The 17086-nt window shown below is 38.4% G+C and overlaps 1 protein-coding gene across 1 annotated transcript in view; it reads right to left on the minus strand.

The window, feature by feature from the left end:
• Positions 1-17086, minus strand: part of LOC112542829 (uncharacterized) — a 97555-nt gene that overhangs the window by 25996 nt on the left and 54473 nt on the right. The window contains exons 2-3 of the mRNA XM_088130821.1: positions 15329-16606; positions 4836-4972 (exon numbers count right to left, since the gene is read on the minus strand). Of these exons, the coding sequence (XP_087986947.1) occupies positions 4836-4972; positions 15329-16354 (1163 nt within the window). The 5' untranslated portion in view covers positions 16355-16606. The remainder of the gene's footprint in view (positions 1-4835; positions 4973-15328; positions 16607-17086) is intronic.

A 17086-nucleotide genomic window follows, 5' to 3' on the forward strand; every position in this document is an offset into this window, starting at 1 on the left:
GAGGGCAGGTCATGTGACTCATGGCTGTGTTTACTTGGTACCCTCAGCATCTGCTGCCTCAGATTGTTACCCTAGTGTCTTGGAACAGAGCCAGCTCCAGCTTCAAATCACACAGTGTGAGGTAATACTACATCTATCATGTCAAAGGCAAGAAAATGCTATATTTACCTAAAGCTTTATCTTTAAAAGAAGGAGGTCACCTTGGATTTCCTGAGCATATGGTAATGGATGTGGATGAGGTTTTTTTTCTGTCTAATTTTCCTTTTGGGGATGATCATCTTAAATCAGTCATCTTCCTTTCAAGCAAATACAGTATTTGCTACATTAAATCTTCTTCTCATTGTGAGGCTGGAAGGTCCTTAAAGCCCACTGAAAAAATAATTCAGGCATCTTGCAGAATGATCTCCCCCAAACTCAGGGGATTATAACTGATGTGCTATTAACCCTGACAAAGATGTTGGCAGTAGTGGGAACTCCAGGTAATGGTCACTTTTTTGGTTAAAAGTGAAGCTAAGGGCAAGCCACAGTGGGGATGAGGACTGACAGGGCTCTGCAAGCATATAGGAAGCTAATTCACCAAGTGTCAGCCCTTTGAGGTAGTCCAGTCAGGAAACCAAAGCCATGAATACTAACACTACCTTTATTGTAAGGTAATAGTGACAGAATCTTGCAATTCTGAAAGCATTTCTCCCCTCCCTTGCCTTTACTTTTCTAGGGAGTAGGTCCCTTATGAGATGCTTTCTTCACTCCCATTCCTTCTATGGGCTGAGATATCTCTTATGTGACCATTGCCCTGGCTACGGTTCTTCTTCCTGTGTCCTCTCCTGTGTTATTCTCACACCCCATTACACCAAGAGAAGGCACTTCAAACCTGAACATGGAGAAGACAATGACAAATGACTTTTCCACCAATGGTGAGAAGATTATATGGACATGGCTGAAATATTTAGACAATTCTGGGTGACAAGACATACTCTTCCCTGTCATACCCATGTTAGAATACACTCTTCCAGTTGCTGAGGAAGAATGGTAAACTTTTATGAGAGGGGGAAAATGTTTAGAGAGGGAAGATGTTCAGGAAGCAGCTCCACTAGAAAATGAGCTTCAAGGGGCAAGAAATCAGCTGTTAAATAAAAAAGCACTAATTATGGATGAAATAGCCACTGAACAGTTTAAAGCTGGGTAAGAAGGAGCAGTTACATTGCTAACAACTCTATGTCAACAACCATGGAGCAAGACCATGCGGCACAGAGATTGGAAAGATTGGTATATATACCTCTACCAAAGAAGAAGGATGCAAGAGAATGTGTAAATTACCAAATCTTTAAATTTCTCACACAAACAACATTTTGCTTAAGATCTTACAAAGAATATTAGAAATATACATGGACAGCAAAATGCCAAATGAACAGGTAAAAGGATATGAGATCAAATAGCTAACATAAAATGGATAGTGGAAAGAGCAAGAGAATATATGAAGATTTAGCTTTGCCTTATTACTTCAACAAGGCCTTTGAATTGTATAGATCATGACCAAATGTGGAATATATTAAAGGTCATAGAAGAGCCAGAGCACATCATCATTCTTCTGAGGAACATTTGCAGTGAGCAAGAGGATACTATAGGACTTCGGTTTAGAGAAACAGAAAATCAGTGGTTTAAAATAAACAGGAGTGAGATAAAGATGCAGATTGCCCCTCTGTATAGTATGTTTAGCTCATACTGTGGATATATTGTAAGAATGGCAAATTAGAAGAGATGGAATCAAAATTAGTGATCAAAACATTACACTGATGACACCAATTGTTGGCTGAAAATAAAGAAGACTTAGCTCATTATAAGAGCAAAAATGGAAAGTGAAAAATATGGGGTAATATTAAAAATACAAACTAGAAAGTTTAATGAACTTACAGTAGGCAGCGAGTAACAATTTGCAGTTGGGAGTGAGCAATAAACAGCTTTACCTAATTGGCCTCAAGAATAAAGAAGGACAGTGTAAAGGAGTCAAGAAGTAAAGAGGGAGTAAAGAGGAAATTAATCTTAGGAGGGAGGTGGATGGATGGAATCAAAATTACAGGAATCTTCTTGGTAAAGCTGCAGAGCATCACTGGAGCAGGCATTTGTCCAAATATCCTCCAGGACTGGGCCTGACCTAATCTAACTAATATTAGTTTGTAAACGTTCCACAATTTTGTATTATATTGCTTTGTTTATCATTATCCCAGAATAAATCCATTATCCAGTTAAATGGTTGACTGTTGTCTGGTACACTGCATGATCTGTGATTATATTTTGCTTTTAGCTGTCTCCTGAGAAATCTGTATGCGGGCCAAGAAGCAACAGTTAGAACCAGTCACGGAACAACCGATTGGTTCAAAATAGGGAAAGGAGTACGACAAGGCTGTATACTGTCACCCTGCTTATTTAACCTATATGCAGAGTACATCATGAGAAATGCCAGGCTGGAAGAATCACAAGCCGGAATTAAGATTGCAGGGAGAATCATCAACAACCTCAGATATGCAGACGATACCACCCTAATGGCAGAAAGTGAAGAAGAACTAAAGAGCCTCTTGATGAGGGTGAAAGAGGAGAGTGCGAAAGCTGGCTTGAAATTCAACATTAAAAAAACTAAGATCATGGCATCTGGACCCATCAATTCCTGGCAAATAGAAGGGGTAGAAATGGAAGCAGTAACAGACTTCATTTATTTGGGCTCCAAGATGCAGACGGGGGCTGTAGATGGAGACTGCAGCCATGAAATTAAAAGACGCTTGCTCCTTGGGAGGAAAGCTATAGCAAATCTAGATAGCATATTAAAAAGCAGAGGCATCACCTTGCTGACAAAGATCCGCATAAGCAAAGCTATGGTTTTTCCAGTAGTAATGTATGGCTGTGAGAGCTAGACCATAAAGAAGGCTGAGCGCTGAAGAATTGATGCCTTTGAACTGTGGTGCTGGAGAAGACTCTTAAGAGTCCCCTGGACTGCTAGGAGGTCAAACCAGTCAATCTTAAAGGAAATCAACCCTGATTGCTCATTGGAAGGACTGATAATGAAGCTCAAGCTCAGATACTTTGGTCACCTAATGCGAAGAGAGGACTCTTTGGAAAAGACCCTGATGCTGGGAAAGATTGAAGGCAAAAGGAGAAGAGGACGGCAGAGGATGAGATGGTTAGATAGCATCACTGAAGCAATGAGCATGAAACTGAGCAAACTCAGGGAGGCAGTGAAGGACAGGAAGGCCTGGTGCAATATGGTTCATGGGGTCACGAAGAGTCGGACACGACTTAACGACTGAACAACGACAACAACAACATAACAAGAAAAGAAGCACTGAGCTTCACCCAGTTCCTTTAATCACAGCCCTTATAAGGACTCTTAGAATATAAACACAGGGGCATGTATATCTGGCTATTCTATTACGCTTTGTATCACTACTTCTTCACATATGGTAGGACAGCAAATTCATTTTTGCAGTATACAAATTTACAAAACAGATTGTCACTGCTTGCTTCAAATTTATGTTATTCATTCCCACTCACTTGGGGCTTCCAGAGAATAATATAATTAGCCTATTGTGGACTGATTTGCTTTACTCTCTCTCAGATAAAAAAGTAATTTTAGGCAAGAATGGGCTAGTCTTAATGCAGAATGAATCCTCTGTCTCAAGCAGCAGATTAGAAAAGGTGGTGGATCAGTGCAGACTCACTCACTGCTCTTTTAATGCACTGGCCAGCATAAGACATTTTGCTGGCCATCCAGCTTTTCAAAACAGATACTCCTTCTGTTTCTGATGCCTTATTAAGAGACATCTGCCAGAGTAAAAGTTGGATCTGATTTTCAACCAAGAGATCCCCACACGTGCCTCTTTACTGCAGAGCGATGTGTCTTAAGTCACAGGGCTAGCTAAACTCAAGAGCCACAAGTGAGGTTTAGCAAGAGTCAGTCTGTGTCATGTGAAATAAGGAAGTAAAAGCACTAGGATGAAATCTCATTGAAGGTTTGCATTGCTTCTCCTCATTCCCAGCAAATTATAGGAAAGGACAAGACATGCCTCTAAAGATGTAATGGATGGATATAAATGAAGAGAACTGCACCCTACTTCTTAAAAGAATATCTCTGCCCTGCTTTATCTATGTACAGACCATGCTGTTTTGTCAGTGGAGAACTGTAAGACCCTATAGCTGGAAGTCACCAAGTAAGTAATGCTGGATGTTTGTACCTTTCTTATCTGACACCCTAGAGTGGAAGCATTTATACCTGGACTATGTTCTTTTCTTGTTACAATTGGAAATTGTGCATAATGTAAGAGATCTCTATAATCCTTTCAAGAGATGAGCTCCTTCTGGGGAGCTCTGGATACTGGAGACCTCACCTAAGCACAAGTAGATTTAAGGCTCATTCATAGCCATCATTTTTCAGATTACCTATCATTGTAGACACCCAACATTCAAATAGCTTATTTTTACCCAGCTTTTACTCTACTTTTAACCTTTTTCACCATAAATTGTTAAGGAAAGCTTTAATTTAACTTTAAAGATCACTGCAGCGTGTTAAGGTTTCTATAGCCCTTTTTCACATTGCTAGGGTCAATTTATCTTTTACCTAAAACTTGCTAGGTTTAGAAATGTGACACAACCTTTTTATGATTTAAAAAGTAGCTGTTCCCAGTCTGTATTGATGGCAGCCATCTTTAAGTTGTTCTTCATCCAGGATAATCTAAAAATAGATGTTTTTTAAACAGAAATATAAAACTATATTAAGATTAAAAATTCATTTCCTACATTCTGAAGTAGTAACATTGCTGGTAAAAGTATTTCTTAGGTTCTATTACCTTTTTATATCATCTTCTGTTTTCAGATGAATTACAATAATGGTAAGATGCATTGTCTCAATTGGAACTAGGGCTTTCAGCAGCTTAGGCACCTGAGTAAATATAAATTCTTGGACATCTTCAATTTTATCTAAAATCTAAAATAAAGAGGGATAAGAGGTGACTCAAATGTAACAATTGCAGCCTATTAAGAAATGGTTTATTTATTAGACCATTTCATTATATTATAGATTTTAAAAATCTTTTGTGGCTCTTCAGAATGTTCAGTTGAGTTTTATTAATCAGAAAGAATGAAAAAAGCATCTGCAGTTTGCTTAAAAACTAGCATTACTATAAGATGCTTTCTGAATTTTTTACATGTCAGTTGTATTCTGAAGGATTGATCAGTGATTATGCTGGTTTGAATCTCAGTTTCACTGTGAGTACAAAAATAAAAGAATTTGATAAGTATTAACATGATCTTTAGGCAGTTGACAGTTGCTAATAGACTGAAAATAGAATAGCATTTCCATAATTAACCATGTATGACTTTCTGACTACAAGAAGAAAGTGATGCATTTTCCCAAGTGCTAAACTGTAATAGCAAATAAATCCATTCAATTGACTAAATTTGTTATTCTTAAATACATTATTTTTCCAAAATTGTGTGGCCCATTTTTATCTCTTTGGAATGTATTTCATATGTGTATCACTGATTTATAAAAGCTGTTGAAGAAAAATGCTTCTTTTGCAAGAATGTTCCATAATTAGCTTGCATTAAGATGAGAATGAAAGAAGAAAGAACATTCCAAGGGAAAATAAACTTTGATATAATTTATAATTCTGATTGGTATAATGCAAACAGAGCAAAATACATTTATATTACTGGAGAAGAAAAAATAGCATTTAAATACTTTTCATATATTAAGAAAGCTAACTACCATTTCGGGATGCTTAGCGTTTTACTGTATCACAATGCACATGAGTTATATAGATTTTTAATAAGAGAGTCAAATGCAGACCAGCAAAAAACTAGATACTGATGGCTTTGACTGTCTTGGAAAAAAATCCTTAGAAGTTTCATGAAGACACAATGCATAGATTTTCTACTGCTATTGTTTCATATTCAAAGTAGGGTATCTTCTATCATTTTTAAAATTTATTATCATTCGTACTGTTTCTGACCCTCATTATTCAGAGTATTCCATCTGAAACAGGAAAAATTAACATTAAAAATTGTACCCCAGAGATTCCATATTCTTCAGGAAGAAATCAATAAATAACTTGCAGTCTGCAAAACACCTCCAGTGGAACAGCTCCCTAACCTTTTAAATGTAGCTTGAGGGAGATATTCTCATTAAATTACCAGTTTGGGGTTTATACATACACATATTATTTTTTTTCTAAAGAGAAAAGAAAGACAGACATAAACATGAATTATACATGACAGATTAAATTACAGGAGTGTGTTCTACTAATGACAACATTTACTATATATTCCAATAATTAAAGACATATGACACATTAAATCAGAAGAAAGTATCTTTGCAACCATTTTTAAGAAACACACATTCCAATAATTAACATGCATATACACTTTTTTGCCTAAATCTTGTAGTAGATCTATTTTCCCATCTTTACAAGATTTTTTTCAACTTTTCAGGTAAGGAAATGAAATTCAACAGAAAAGATATATAGAAAGAATATAAGTATATTTTACAATTGTATCTTCATAAGTATACTTTGTATTTAAGTATATTTTACAATTGTGACTTCTACCCCTTCATCAATTTGTTGGATTTTTTTCCTAGATGTGTTTCAGTTTACTTATGTCTTAATTCTTAATTCTTAAAACCAAATTCTCAGAACTAAACAACATATCCAAATTTGGTCTGGCTAATGCATCATAAAGCAGAAAGATTAATTCCTGTAATCTAAACACTGTTACCGTAGCCTAAAAATGCACTAGGCATTTTTTTTTTAGTAGCCATATTGCATTACTAGTAATTTTCTAAAACACCTCCATTTTTTTACACATATTTCTTCCAAGCTAGATGCCTAAATACAAGACTGGGGATTGGGGGGGGGGGGCAGGAACTCTGCTAAATTTCATTTTGTTTCCTGAAAAGTTGAAAAACCTCTTGTAAAGTTGGGGAAATTGATGTACCACAAGATTGTGTTACTTATAAAGCCCTATGTGCCACAGGGCCAGGTTATTTACAGAACCATTTCTCTCTGGTTGTTGCTGCTTGTCCCACCGGAACTGACTAGTTGTGAGAATGCTCCAGGTGCCTTCCCTGAAGTGGTGTCATTCAATGGGACCCAGGAAGCATGTCTTCTCTGTTGCCTGTCCTTTGGAATTCCACTCCCCCCTGAGATTTGAAAGGCCTTGACCCTGTTGGCTTTCCTAAAAGCTTTAAAAACTTTTCAAAAATTCTCCCAGGAGTTGTCAGCCCTACCCATTACAGGTACTGGGCCAGGTTGTTAAAGTAAACCTGGCTGTATGGCTGGAGGATGAAAGTCTTTTTGAGGATCTCACTCGTATTATATTTATGTTATCATGTGGCTATTTTTCTAAATTTGGGTCTGTTACGGTTTAATTTTTATTAGCAGCCCAAAGTCATGGAAGCAAGATGGGCAGTGATAGCAATGGAATAGAATTTAGGCAAGAAAATATGTAGGTTTGTTAGTTTGAAGGAGGACATTAGCAAACTGGAGCACATCCTGACAAAGCCAACAGAAATCCTTATGAATTGGAAAACATGACCATATTCTTTCCATGTATTTTATAGACAATATATTTCTTCAAAGGTATGAAGATTAAGGGTACACACAAAGTCTAAAAATCTGAAAATCTGGCATCCCAAAGATGGAATAGACTAGTTCAGGAGGTGCTGGACCTTCACTCTAGGCAGCAAGAATGGACAGAGATGTTGTAGCAACATCCTGGACTGCAGATCCCACATCAGAGAGACGAACCAGATCAATGGTCCCAAATCTTTCTGGAGCAATAAAAATATTTGGGATATAAAAATATGTCATATTTCCATTGTAGAGGGAGGCATGTTTCTCTTTCTCAAAATGGCCACAAGGTCTATACAGGTTGTCATAACACAACAATTTACCAGAAGGCAAATTGGTAAGACTATTCTCTACCATCTCCAGTAGCCCTCTAAAAAGCTTCCTCTCATCCCAGCTATCTTGAGGGTTTTCCCCTGGAAAGATGAGCCTACTTCCTAAACAGAACAAAATAAAATGACTGGATTGTAGTCATCCTCAGTTTTTCTTTCTGAAGAATGCCATTTAGACCTATATTGCTGGTCCACAATTTAATTGAAACAAGATTTTTTTTTAAAAAAGGGATATGTAACTTGATAGGTACCATGAGAGATATTGACTGGAAATCACATTGGACTAGATGAAGAGCAAGTTTCTTTCCATCTCTATTCTTTTTTTTTAAGTGTTATTTCAGTCAGTTATGGTATGCAAAGACATCTCACCATAGGATTTTAAGTAATCAAAATATTGATCAATAATAACAAATCTTCATTTTAAGAAAATATGTGCAGAGATGAGGATTTAAAGAACAAAATGGGATTTGGGACTCATATAGGCATGTATTGTATATAAACCAAATGCATCTTTTCCTAAGACCACACAGTCACAGTAGCTGCAGAGGGCAGCCACTAGAACCAAAGAAAAGATGTAACTGCTTTAAGGTATTCCAGGCAGGTGTAATGTGTATACTCACACATGCTACAAAAAAGCACATTTTGTCTTATGATTCAAGCTCTCTGCAACACTCTAGAATTTAGGATGTCAGTAATGTCCATTTGTGTTCCAAAACCACAATTCAAAGTAGCTCTCCTACATTCCACATAAAATAAGATGTAAACCTAATGATCTTTTAACCCAAATAAAAAAGAAGAGAGTTCCTGGAATGGTCATCAATTGTTGGGAAGCCAATTGGCATAGGTTACCCTATTATCCCTCAAATTCTGGTTACAAATTCATTACAGATCAAATTCCTCCAGACGCTTGTGCATCTATAGTACCAACTCATCTTGAAACAGTGAAATGTATGATTTATTCATTTCTTTGTTCTACTTATATACCATCAAATCAATACAAACTCAGTACTGTTTACAGGGCAATCAGCAAAAAGTTCCACAATAATTAAAATGTCTGTGGTAAATATAAATAAACTGAAACAAACAATAGCACATATAAATTACAACAATACAACAATAAATTAAATTTATAGTGATCATGCGAACTAAATCATGACAAAACCAAATAAAATCATATCTGCAATGAAAGCAATATAAGCAATTCTAAGTAAAGGTAACTATCCAACCTTTGGAAAAATACTGTCTTCACTTAAGTAGCTTCTGAAATACTAGATACAGCAACACACTCAACAAAATAGCCAATCATCCAATAATAACAGCAAATCCAAAACAACAAAATACATCAAAATACATAATAATCAGTAATAAAACTCTCAGTCATCCCTTCACATACTAAGCAACAGGTCAAGCAGAGGCCAACAAATCTGGTAGAGGCCTCCCCCTTCCTGCACCCTCCAAGTACACATAGACATGGACCCTCTGCTGCCTTCCAATCTCCCAATAAACAATCTAGACCCAGGCCTAAAGCAGCCCCTTCCCCTGCCTGCTGGACCCACACTTATGGTATACCCAGAGTCTGGAAGATTGAATGAAGACTTAGCCATTCTTAGGACAACAAAACCTGCCAGAATTTTTATAATTAGAAGTTGTATTGAAAATGGGAATTTCCAGAAAAGTTATTTTTCTCTCTCAACATGCCAAGAAAGCAAGCACTACTTCCTTTCCATTTTATGGGTGTGTTTTTCATCAGTCCTCAAAAGAAAACTGTTTCCTGGTTCTTCCCCGCATTTGGCCTAGAAAGGAAACGTGATAGAACTCTTGTCAATTTCATACAGTAAAAAAATCCAAAAGAAAGGAAACGAGCATTTCACCCTTTTTCTGCTGAACTGTTAAAAGGAGCAAAGAAAGGAAGAAATGGGCAACACTTAAGCTGACCTGCTTTTGTTTGTTTGTTTGTTTGATTTATTTATTTATTTATTTATTCGGCTTGTATGCCGCCCATCTCCCCCACGGGTGACTCTGGGCGGCTCACAATAAAAAGAAAAAACACAATTCTCTCCAAGATGGCTAAAAACTATAAATAATTAAAAAAACATATTAAAATGCCCTAAAAAACCTCCTCTAATTTTGGCCCTATAAAAACCTGTAAGATGCTGGGGGGGGGCAACCCATCATCCCACCAGCCATCTCCACAGGTACGGGCCCCCCTCTGGCCCCCAGGCCTTCTGGCAAAGCCAGGATTTAATACCTTTCCTGAAGGCCATGAAGGAGGGGGCACACCGGACCTCAGGAGGCAGGTTTTGTTCCACCCCTGCCCAAATTAATCCCTAACGATCCAGCCTTTCATGGCTGATAGCCCAACAGCTCAATATGAAATGGCCATTGGAAACAGAGAATGGAGATCTGCCAATTGGAATGGAAGCAGTAAATTGAAATGAAACATAACAGGTGGATCAGTTTGCCCTGCTTGCGCCAGCAGAGAAGGAAGAGTACTATTTTTGACCCAGAGCAATAAAAGTCATAGAACAGAATCACAGAATCATAAGAGTGGAAGGGACCTTAAAGACCTTCTAATCCAATCTCCTGCCTAGGGCAGGAATCCCCATACCATTTGAGACAAATGGTGTCCAATCTTTGCTTAAAAACTTCCAGTGATGGAGCACCCAGAGTTCCAGGAGATGAGCCACCTTCCCAACAGCCTATGGGTGGGCTGAGGATGACATCATCTGTTCCTACCGAAATAATAGGTGACCTGTCCTCACACTGTGGCAAGCAGGAAGTATGGGTCAGCCCACAGACTTCAAAACAAAGAGGACAAAGGACTTCAGAGACTTAGAGACTGGATTCAGAAGGGGGCACAATAAATGGATCAATCAGTTGATTTGGGACAATGGGAACAAAAAACCCACCATAGGAAGATTCCTGGATATTTCCCTGTGTAAAAGCCATGCGGTACCCTTATAGGTGGGAATGCTTCAGAAATTAGTAACTTGGCAAACAGATAGGTGTATATCAGCACTTTTCATAGGAACAATTCTAATTTAATTAACTGAGAAAGTCCACAGATTCCGATCCCTCTTCCATAATTCTCAGTTCTCCTCTCCTGGCAACTGTCAATTCTTTGTTATTTTTTCTGAAACCAAGTGGATACTTTATCAAAGGTGTTAGCAGAGGGATGCCAATTCAACTACAGAGCAAACTACACAATATACAGAGATATAAGTATTTCTGAATTCTGCAATACTCTGGGCTGCTTATTTTGTTAACCTCTTTCTTATCTCACAATATAAAGCAAGATTAGTCAGTCACTTATACAACTTCCTTGTAGGAAAGCCAATATCCCAGCATTATAGATAACATACTTTAATTGTGCACATTACCATGGACACTGGGTAAGTTAGGTTTTTTTTCTTTAATGCACAGGCTATAACATCTGTTTCTGGGTGGTAGTCAGTCAGATCCAGCTATGTCTATGTCTCCCTTAGGCATGAAAGCCCGCTGGGTGACTATGGGCCAGTCATTCTCTCTCAGCCCAACCCACCTCACAGGGTTGTCGATCTGGGAAAAATAGAGGTGGGAGCATTAGGTTTGTTTGCTGCCTTGATATACTGTATATAGTGGAATAAAAATAATAACAACAACAACCCCCTGTGAGGCAGTACCTTGACGTGGTTGTGAGGCTTGTGTGCACCAAGGAGGATGAGAGCTATGCCACAGATTCAACCATACTGGTCTCATCAGAGGAGCCAGACAAAGAATGTCTCTCCCATAAACGATATGGTGAGATGTAATTTACAGAAACCCATACCAGGTCAGTCGTCACCCGGGTCAACAAGGAACGTGCTAGGTGTTCTAGTTCCTGGACATCTGGTGACAAGTGGGCTACAGGACTCAGAACTGTTGGCTGAGCAACCAGGACCAGCACTGCAAAACTACTGAAGAAAAGTTGTTTACCCGTCGCAAATATACAAAGACTGAAAACAAAGGAATAATGTTCTGCTATTACAAATTAAGTCCAACAAAAAGAGGATATCTGAAAAGAATGCAGTTCTGGAAAGAACAACATCCATAATCAGAAATAACAGAACAGAGGCTAGCAGATCAACTTTGATTTATAAAACAAAATAAAATATTCATAGAAGTAGAATTGGAAGAGCTGAGAAGGGCAAAGAAATCAAAGCCTTGCCAGAAGTAGCTCAGACAGAAGAGACTTCTCCTCAGAAAAAACAAAGCCCTCTAACTAAAAAACAAGAGGAATTGAAATAAAGAATAACTGAGCATCTAGAACAGTGCAAAAGGAACAGAATAAGGTTGCCCGCATTGAAGCTTGTTACAAAGAAAAAGCTAGCACAAGTATTAAATGTTGCCAACACTGTAATCTCCAATATAAGCACCAGCTCACTGCAAGAAACAAATCAACTGATGCACAGCACGGCTGCAGTTATAAGTGAATATCTTGGATGCAAAATCAACAAACAAGAAAAAAAAGCCAAACAGCGCACCACCAAAATGGAAGATCAGGTTGGAAAATAAGATCAGCATGCTAAGATCAGATGCAAACAAGCTAGAACAGATGAAAGAAAAGAAGCTGAAGAACAAAAAGACCAAAGACTACCTGATCAAGAACTATCACCTACAAACAAGGGAAATCAAGGAAGCACTGGAAAAAATAATGCAGGAAATAGAGCCATAGCCAAGAAGATCATCAGATATGAAGCCCAATTTGCACAATATAAGCAGAATCTCCAATTTCAGTTGAATCAGAAATGTTCCTACCAATTCATCAATGGAGAGATTGCAATGAACACCTGACAAACAAGAAATGGTGCAGTTCTCAGTTCAGCTATGGGACAACCCAAAGAAATACAACAAGAATGCAGCTTGGATAAAGGAGATGGATAAAAATAAAAAAGAAGCTGAAATGAAAGAACTTGTAATAACAGCAGAAATGGTGGAGAAAGGGGCAAGAAAGATCAAGAATTGGTCAGCACCAGGTGACAATGAACTGCATGGTTTTTGATTGAAACATCTGACTGCTCTGCACCCACTCATTGCCAACCAGTTTCACAACATACTGCAAGGAGGTGAAATTGAAGATTGGTTAACATCTGGCAAAATCTACCTGATAATGAAAGATCTGGCAAAAGGAGCAGCACCAGGCAACTACAGGCCAATTACCTGCTTGCCAACAACTTTCAAATTGCTAACTGGTGTGGTAGCTGATGCAGTCCAACAGCATCTAGTTGAAAACAAGCTCTTTCCATCTGAGCAGAAAGGAAACCACCCAAACAGCAGAGGGACAAAAGATCAGCTCCTAATTGACAAGATAATTTTGGAAAACTACAAGAAAAGGAAGACCAATTTGAATGTAGTTTGGATTGATTACAAGAAGGTATTTGACTCCCTGCCACCTGACTGGATAATCAAATGCCTAGAAATAACAGGAGTCAGTAGAAACATCAGAAGCTTTGTGCACAGATCAATGGCACAATGGAAGACACAGTTGCTGGTCAATGGCAATAGACTGGGAGAGGTTAACATCAAGAGAGGAATCTTTCAAAGAGACTCACTATCACCACTACTGTTTGTCATTGCACTGATTCCTTTGTTAACAATACTGAACAAATCAGGCCATGGCTATCAAACATCAAAAACATCTGCCAGATTATCCCACCTCCTTTACATGGATGATCTGAAGCTGTATGGAAAAACACCATCTGAAATGGAATTGCTGCTCAACACTGTCCAAATATATAGCCAAGATATTGCAATGGAGTTTGGACTGGACAAATGTGCCACCCTTACCATCAACAGGGGAAAAATAGTGAAAACTGAAGGAATCAAGATACCCAATGGAAATAAGATCAAAAGTCTGGATGAAAAAGATCACTACAAATACCTGGGCATCCTTCAAGCTGACAACATCAAGCACACTGAAGTCAAGAAGAAGATAAGTAGTGAATATATCAAAAGAGTGAAGAAGATTTTAAAGTCCAAACTCAGTGGTGGAAATATCATCAAGGCGATTAACACCTGGGCTATTCCAGTCATTAGATATACAGCTGGAATAGTGGACTGGACTGAAGCAGAAATAAAAGCCCTAGATAGGAAGACCAGAAAAATAATGACAATGAATCATGCCCTTCATCCATGCAGCGATGTGGATAAACTCTACTTACCAAGGAGATAGGTGGGCGTGGAATGTTGCAAGTACACCAGACAATTGAAGAAGAAAAAAGGGCATTGGAAGAATATCTGAAGGACAGTGAAGAAGATGCACTGAAGCTAGTACACTATGAAGGCTTACTGAATACTGAATACTGGCCTACAAGAAAGACCAAATGAAGAATAGAAAAGAGACATGGCAAGCCAAAGTACTACATGGCCAGTACACAAAAGAAACTAGCAGGCAAAGCAGATAACAACAAAACCTGGCAATGGTTAAGAGCAGGAAAGTTGAATAAATAGACAGAGGGGCTAATTCTGGCTGCACAAGACAAGCCTTAAGAACAAATGCATACAAAGCCAAAATTGAGAAGACAGCAAGAGACAGCAAATGCTGCCTCTGCAAGGAAGCTGAAGAAACAGTGGACCTCCTAGTCAGCTGCTGCAAGAAGATCGCACAGACTGACTACAAACAACAGCATGACAAAGTAGCAACAATGGTACATTGGAATATCTGCAAGAAATGCCATTTGCCTGCAAGCAAGAACTGGTGGAATCACAAAACAGATAAAGTAATAGAAAATGAAGAAGCTAAAGTGTTCTGGGACTTTGGAATTCAAACAAGCACCTGCCACACAACACCCCAGACTTAACAATTGTTGATAAGAAAGTCAAAAAAGTCTGGATAATGGACATTGCAATACCTGGAGACAGCAGAAGAGAAGAGAAAGAACTGGAGAAAATCACAAAATATAAAGACCTGCAGATAGAAGTAGAACGACTATGGCAAAAGAAGGCAAAGGTAGTACCAGTAGTTATAGGTGCCTTAGGTGCAATCCCAAAACGTCTGGAGCACCACTTGAATACCATCGTCATTGACAAAATCACCATCAGTCAATTGCAAAAGACAGCTTTACTTGGAACAGCTTATATCCTGTGACAATACCTTTAACAGCATCAAACAACAACATCTGCCTATCCCAAGTCCTTGGGAAAGACTTGATAGGTGGATAAAAATGCCAGATCCAGTCTAAACATCTGGCTGACTGTGTGACCAACCACAATAATGTCTCTTCTTCTAGGAGGGCTGGGACTATATGAACAATTGATTATGAATAGAATTCACTTTTTTTTTGGTTTCAGATGGGGCATTTATCAGAAAGGAAGGCTCTGCTTGTAACAAAGCTTTCTATAATTAAATCATATTGAATCACTTACCTGGTCATTTGTTATTGGTATTGCAACAAAGTAGTTAGGCACATCCCTTTTCTGTTTCTTATAGATTATTTGTTCTTTGTGGCCATATTCCTTCTCTTCTACAAATATATTTTGTGCTCCTTTATCTAAACTAAATAGTTGTTGATCAGAAACATTCTTCTGTAACAACTCTAAACTGGGTTTTTTTGAATCTTCCTCATTTTTATTCCATAGATGAGCACTTAATGTTCTTGTTGATTCTGCATTTTGGGTCTCATTATGCAGTTTCTTCTCAGTGACGATTTTCTTTAATTTATTTTCTTTTTGCTTTGTCTGTAAAAGGTTTTCCAGCATTAGCTGCTTTGAGCTCTGGTTCCACCTAAGCTGCTGCGGTAAAGTTTCTTTTAGAATGGAATCCTTCGCCTCTTGTTGGACACGCTTGGAATCCATCACACATCTCCCTTCCTGAGCTTGCTGCTGTTTTATTTCAGCAGCTATTACCTCTTCCCCATGTTGTGCCTGCTGCTTCACAGGAGATATCTTCTTAGGTCCATTGGAAAACTGCCAATGGATATTCTCAGGTGACATTTCTCTTCCTAGACTCTTCTCTTCTAGCTGCATAGTGACACATGGAGCCAGAATCTCCTTTTTTACATTCTGCTGCACCATCTTTACAGACACAGATGATATCGTTCCATTGTGATTCCACTGCTGTTGTACATCAACAGTTATAGATGGCATATTTTGTTCTATCTTTTGTGCCTCTATAGGCATCTTTTGAACCTCTCTTTCATCCCGCTGCGGCTGAATGCTCCCTATCTCATACTGAGACTTATTCCCTTTCCTCTGTTCTATATGAACCATCCCACGTGGTTCCTCCCTTTCTCTGATGTCCTCTATATGGGCCTGTACTGCCATTTGGGACAAAGTTTTTACTTTGGCCTGTGGTATATTTCCTTTCATCATTTGTTGACCTCCATTTAGATGGCTTGGCAGCTTCTTTGCCTCCTCATTTTCCTCACTCAATAACAGCAATTGCTGATTCATCACTTTGGATTAAAGCCAGTGTTTTCCAAAATTTGTTTGTCCTTAAAATATCTTTTTTACAGGCTTGAGATCAATTGTCTAAAGAACTACAAGAGATTAAAGGGAGGATAGTTGCTAATACTAAATGCCAACAATGAAAAGTTCCATTTGATTAGATAATTCTAGCACATAATGAAAACAGGCTAGGGCAGCAGGACTGTGCTTTGTCCATCATCGTTGTCTACATTTCACAAGAATTTTTGGTGTTGAGAACTAAGTGGAAAAAACAGGAAAAGACCATTTTTAGTTACACAATTTTTGTCCTATGATGTCACCTCTGAAGGATTTATATTTCTCAAGTGGCAGCAGATAACCCCATTCATACCAGCTATGCCATGCCCAAAGGTGGGACATAGCAGAATGAGCATTCAGGAGGAAGGTAATCCCCCTTGATAGTTTAGAACAGTGTTTCTCAACCTTGGCAGCTTGAAGATGTGTGGACTTCAACTGGCAAGCTGGCTGGGGAATTCTGGGAGTTGAAGTCCACACTTCTTCACGTTGCCAAGGTTGAGAAACACTGGTTTAGAAAGTCATTTGCAACTTTGCTTGTTACTTACAGCACAAGAGAACTGACTAGTGTAATAATAACAGATGTTCTCTGTACTTTCTCCCTTCTTGTCCTTTCCTGTCCACAATCCAATTTCATAATAAAATAAATAATGGTAGTTGAAATACCGACTACAGGAATCTTAC

This window comes from Python bivittatus, unplaced genomic scaffold (genome assembly GCF_059951505.1).
Source record: "Python bivittatus isolate LINGU-HERP-01145 unplaced genomic scaffold, Pbiv_v1 ctg000840_np1212, whole genome shotgun sequence".
NCBI lineage: Eukaryota > Metazoa > Chordata > Lepidosauria > Squamata > Pythonidae > Python > Python bivittatus.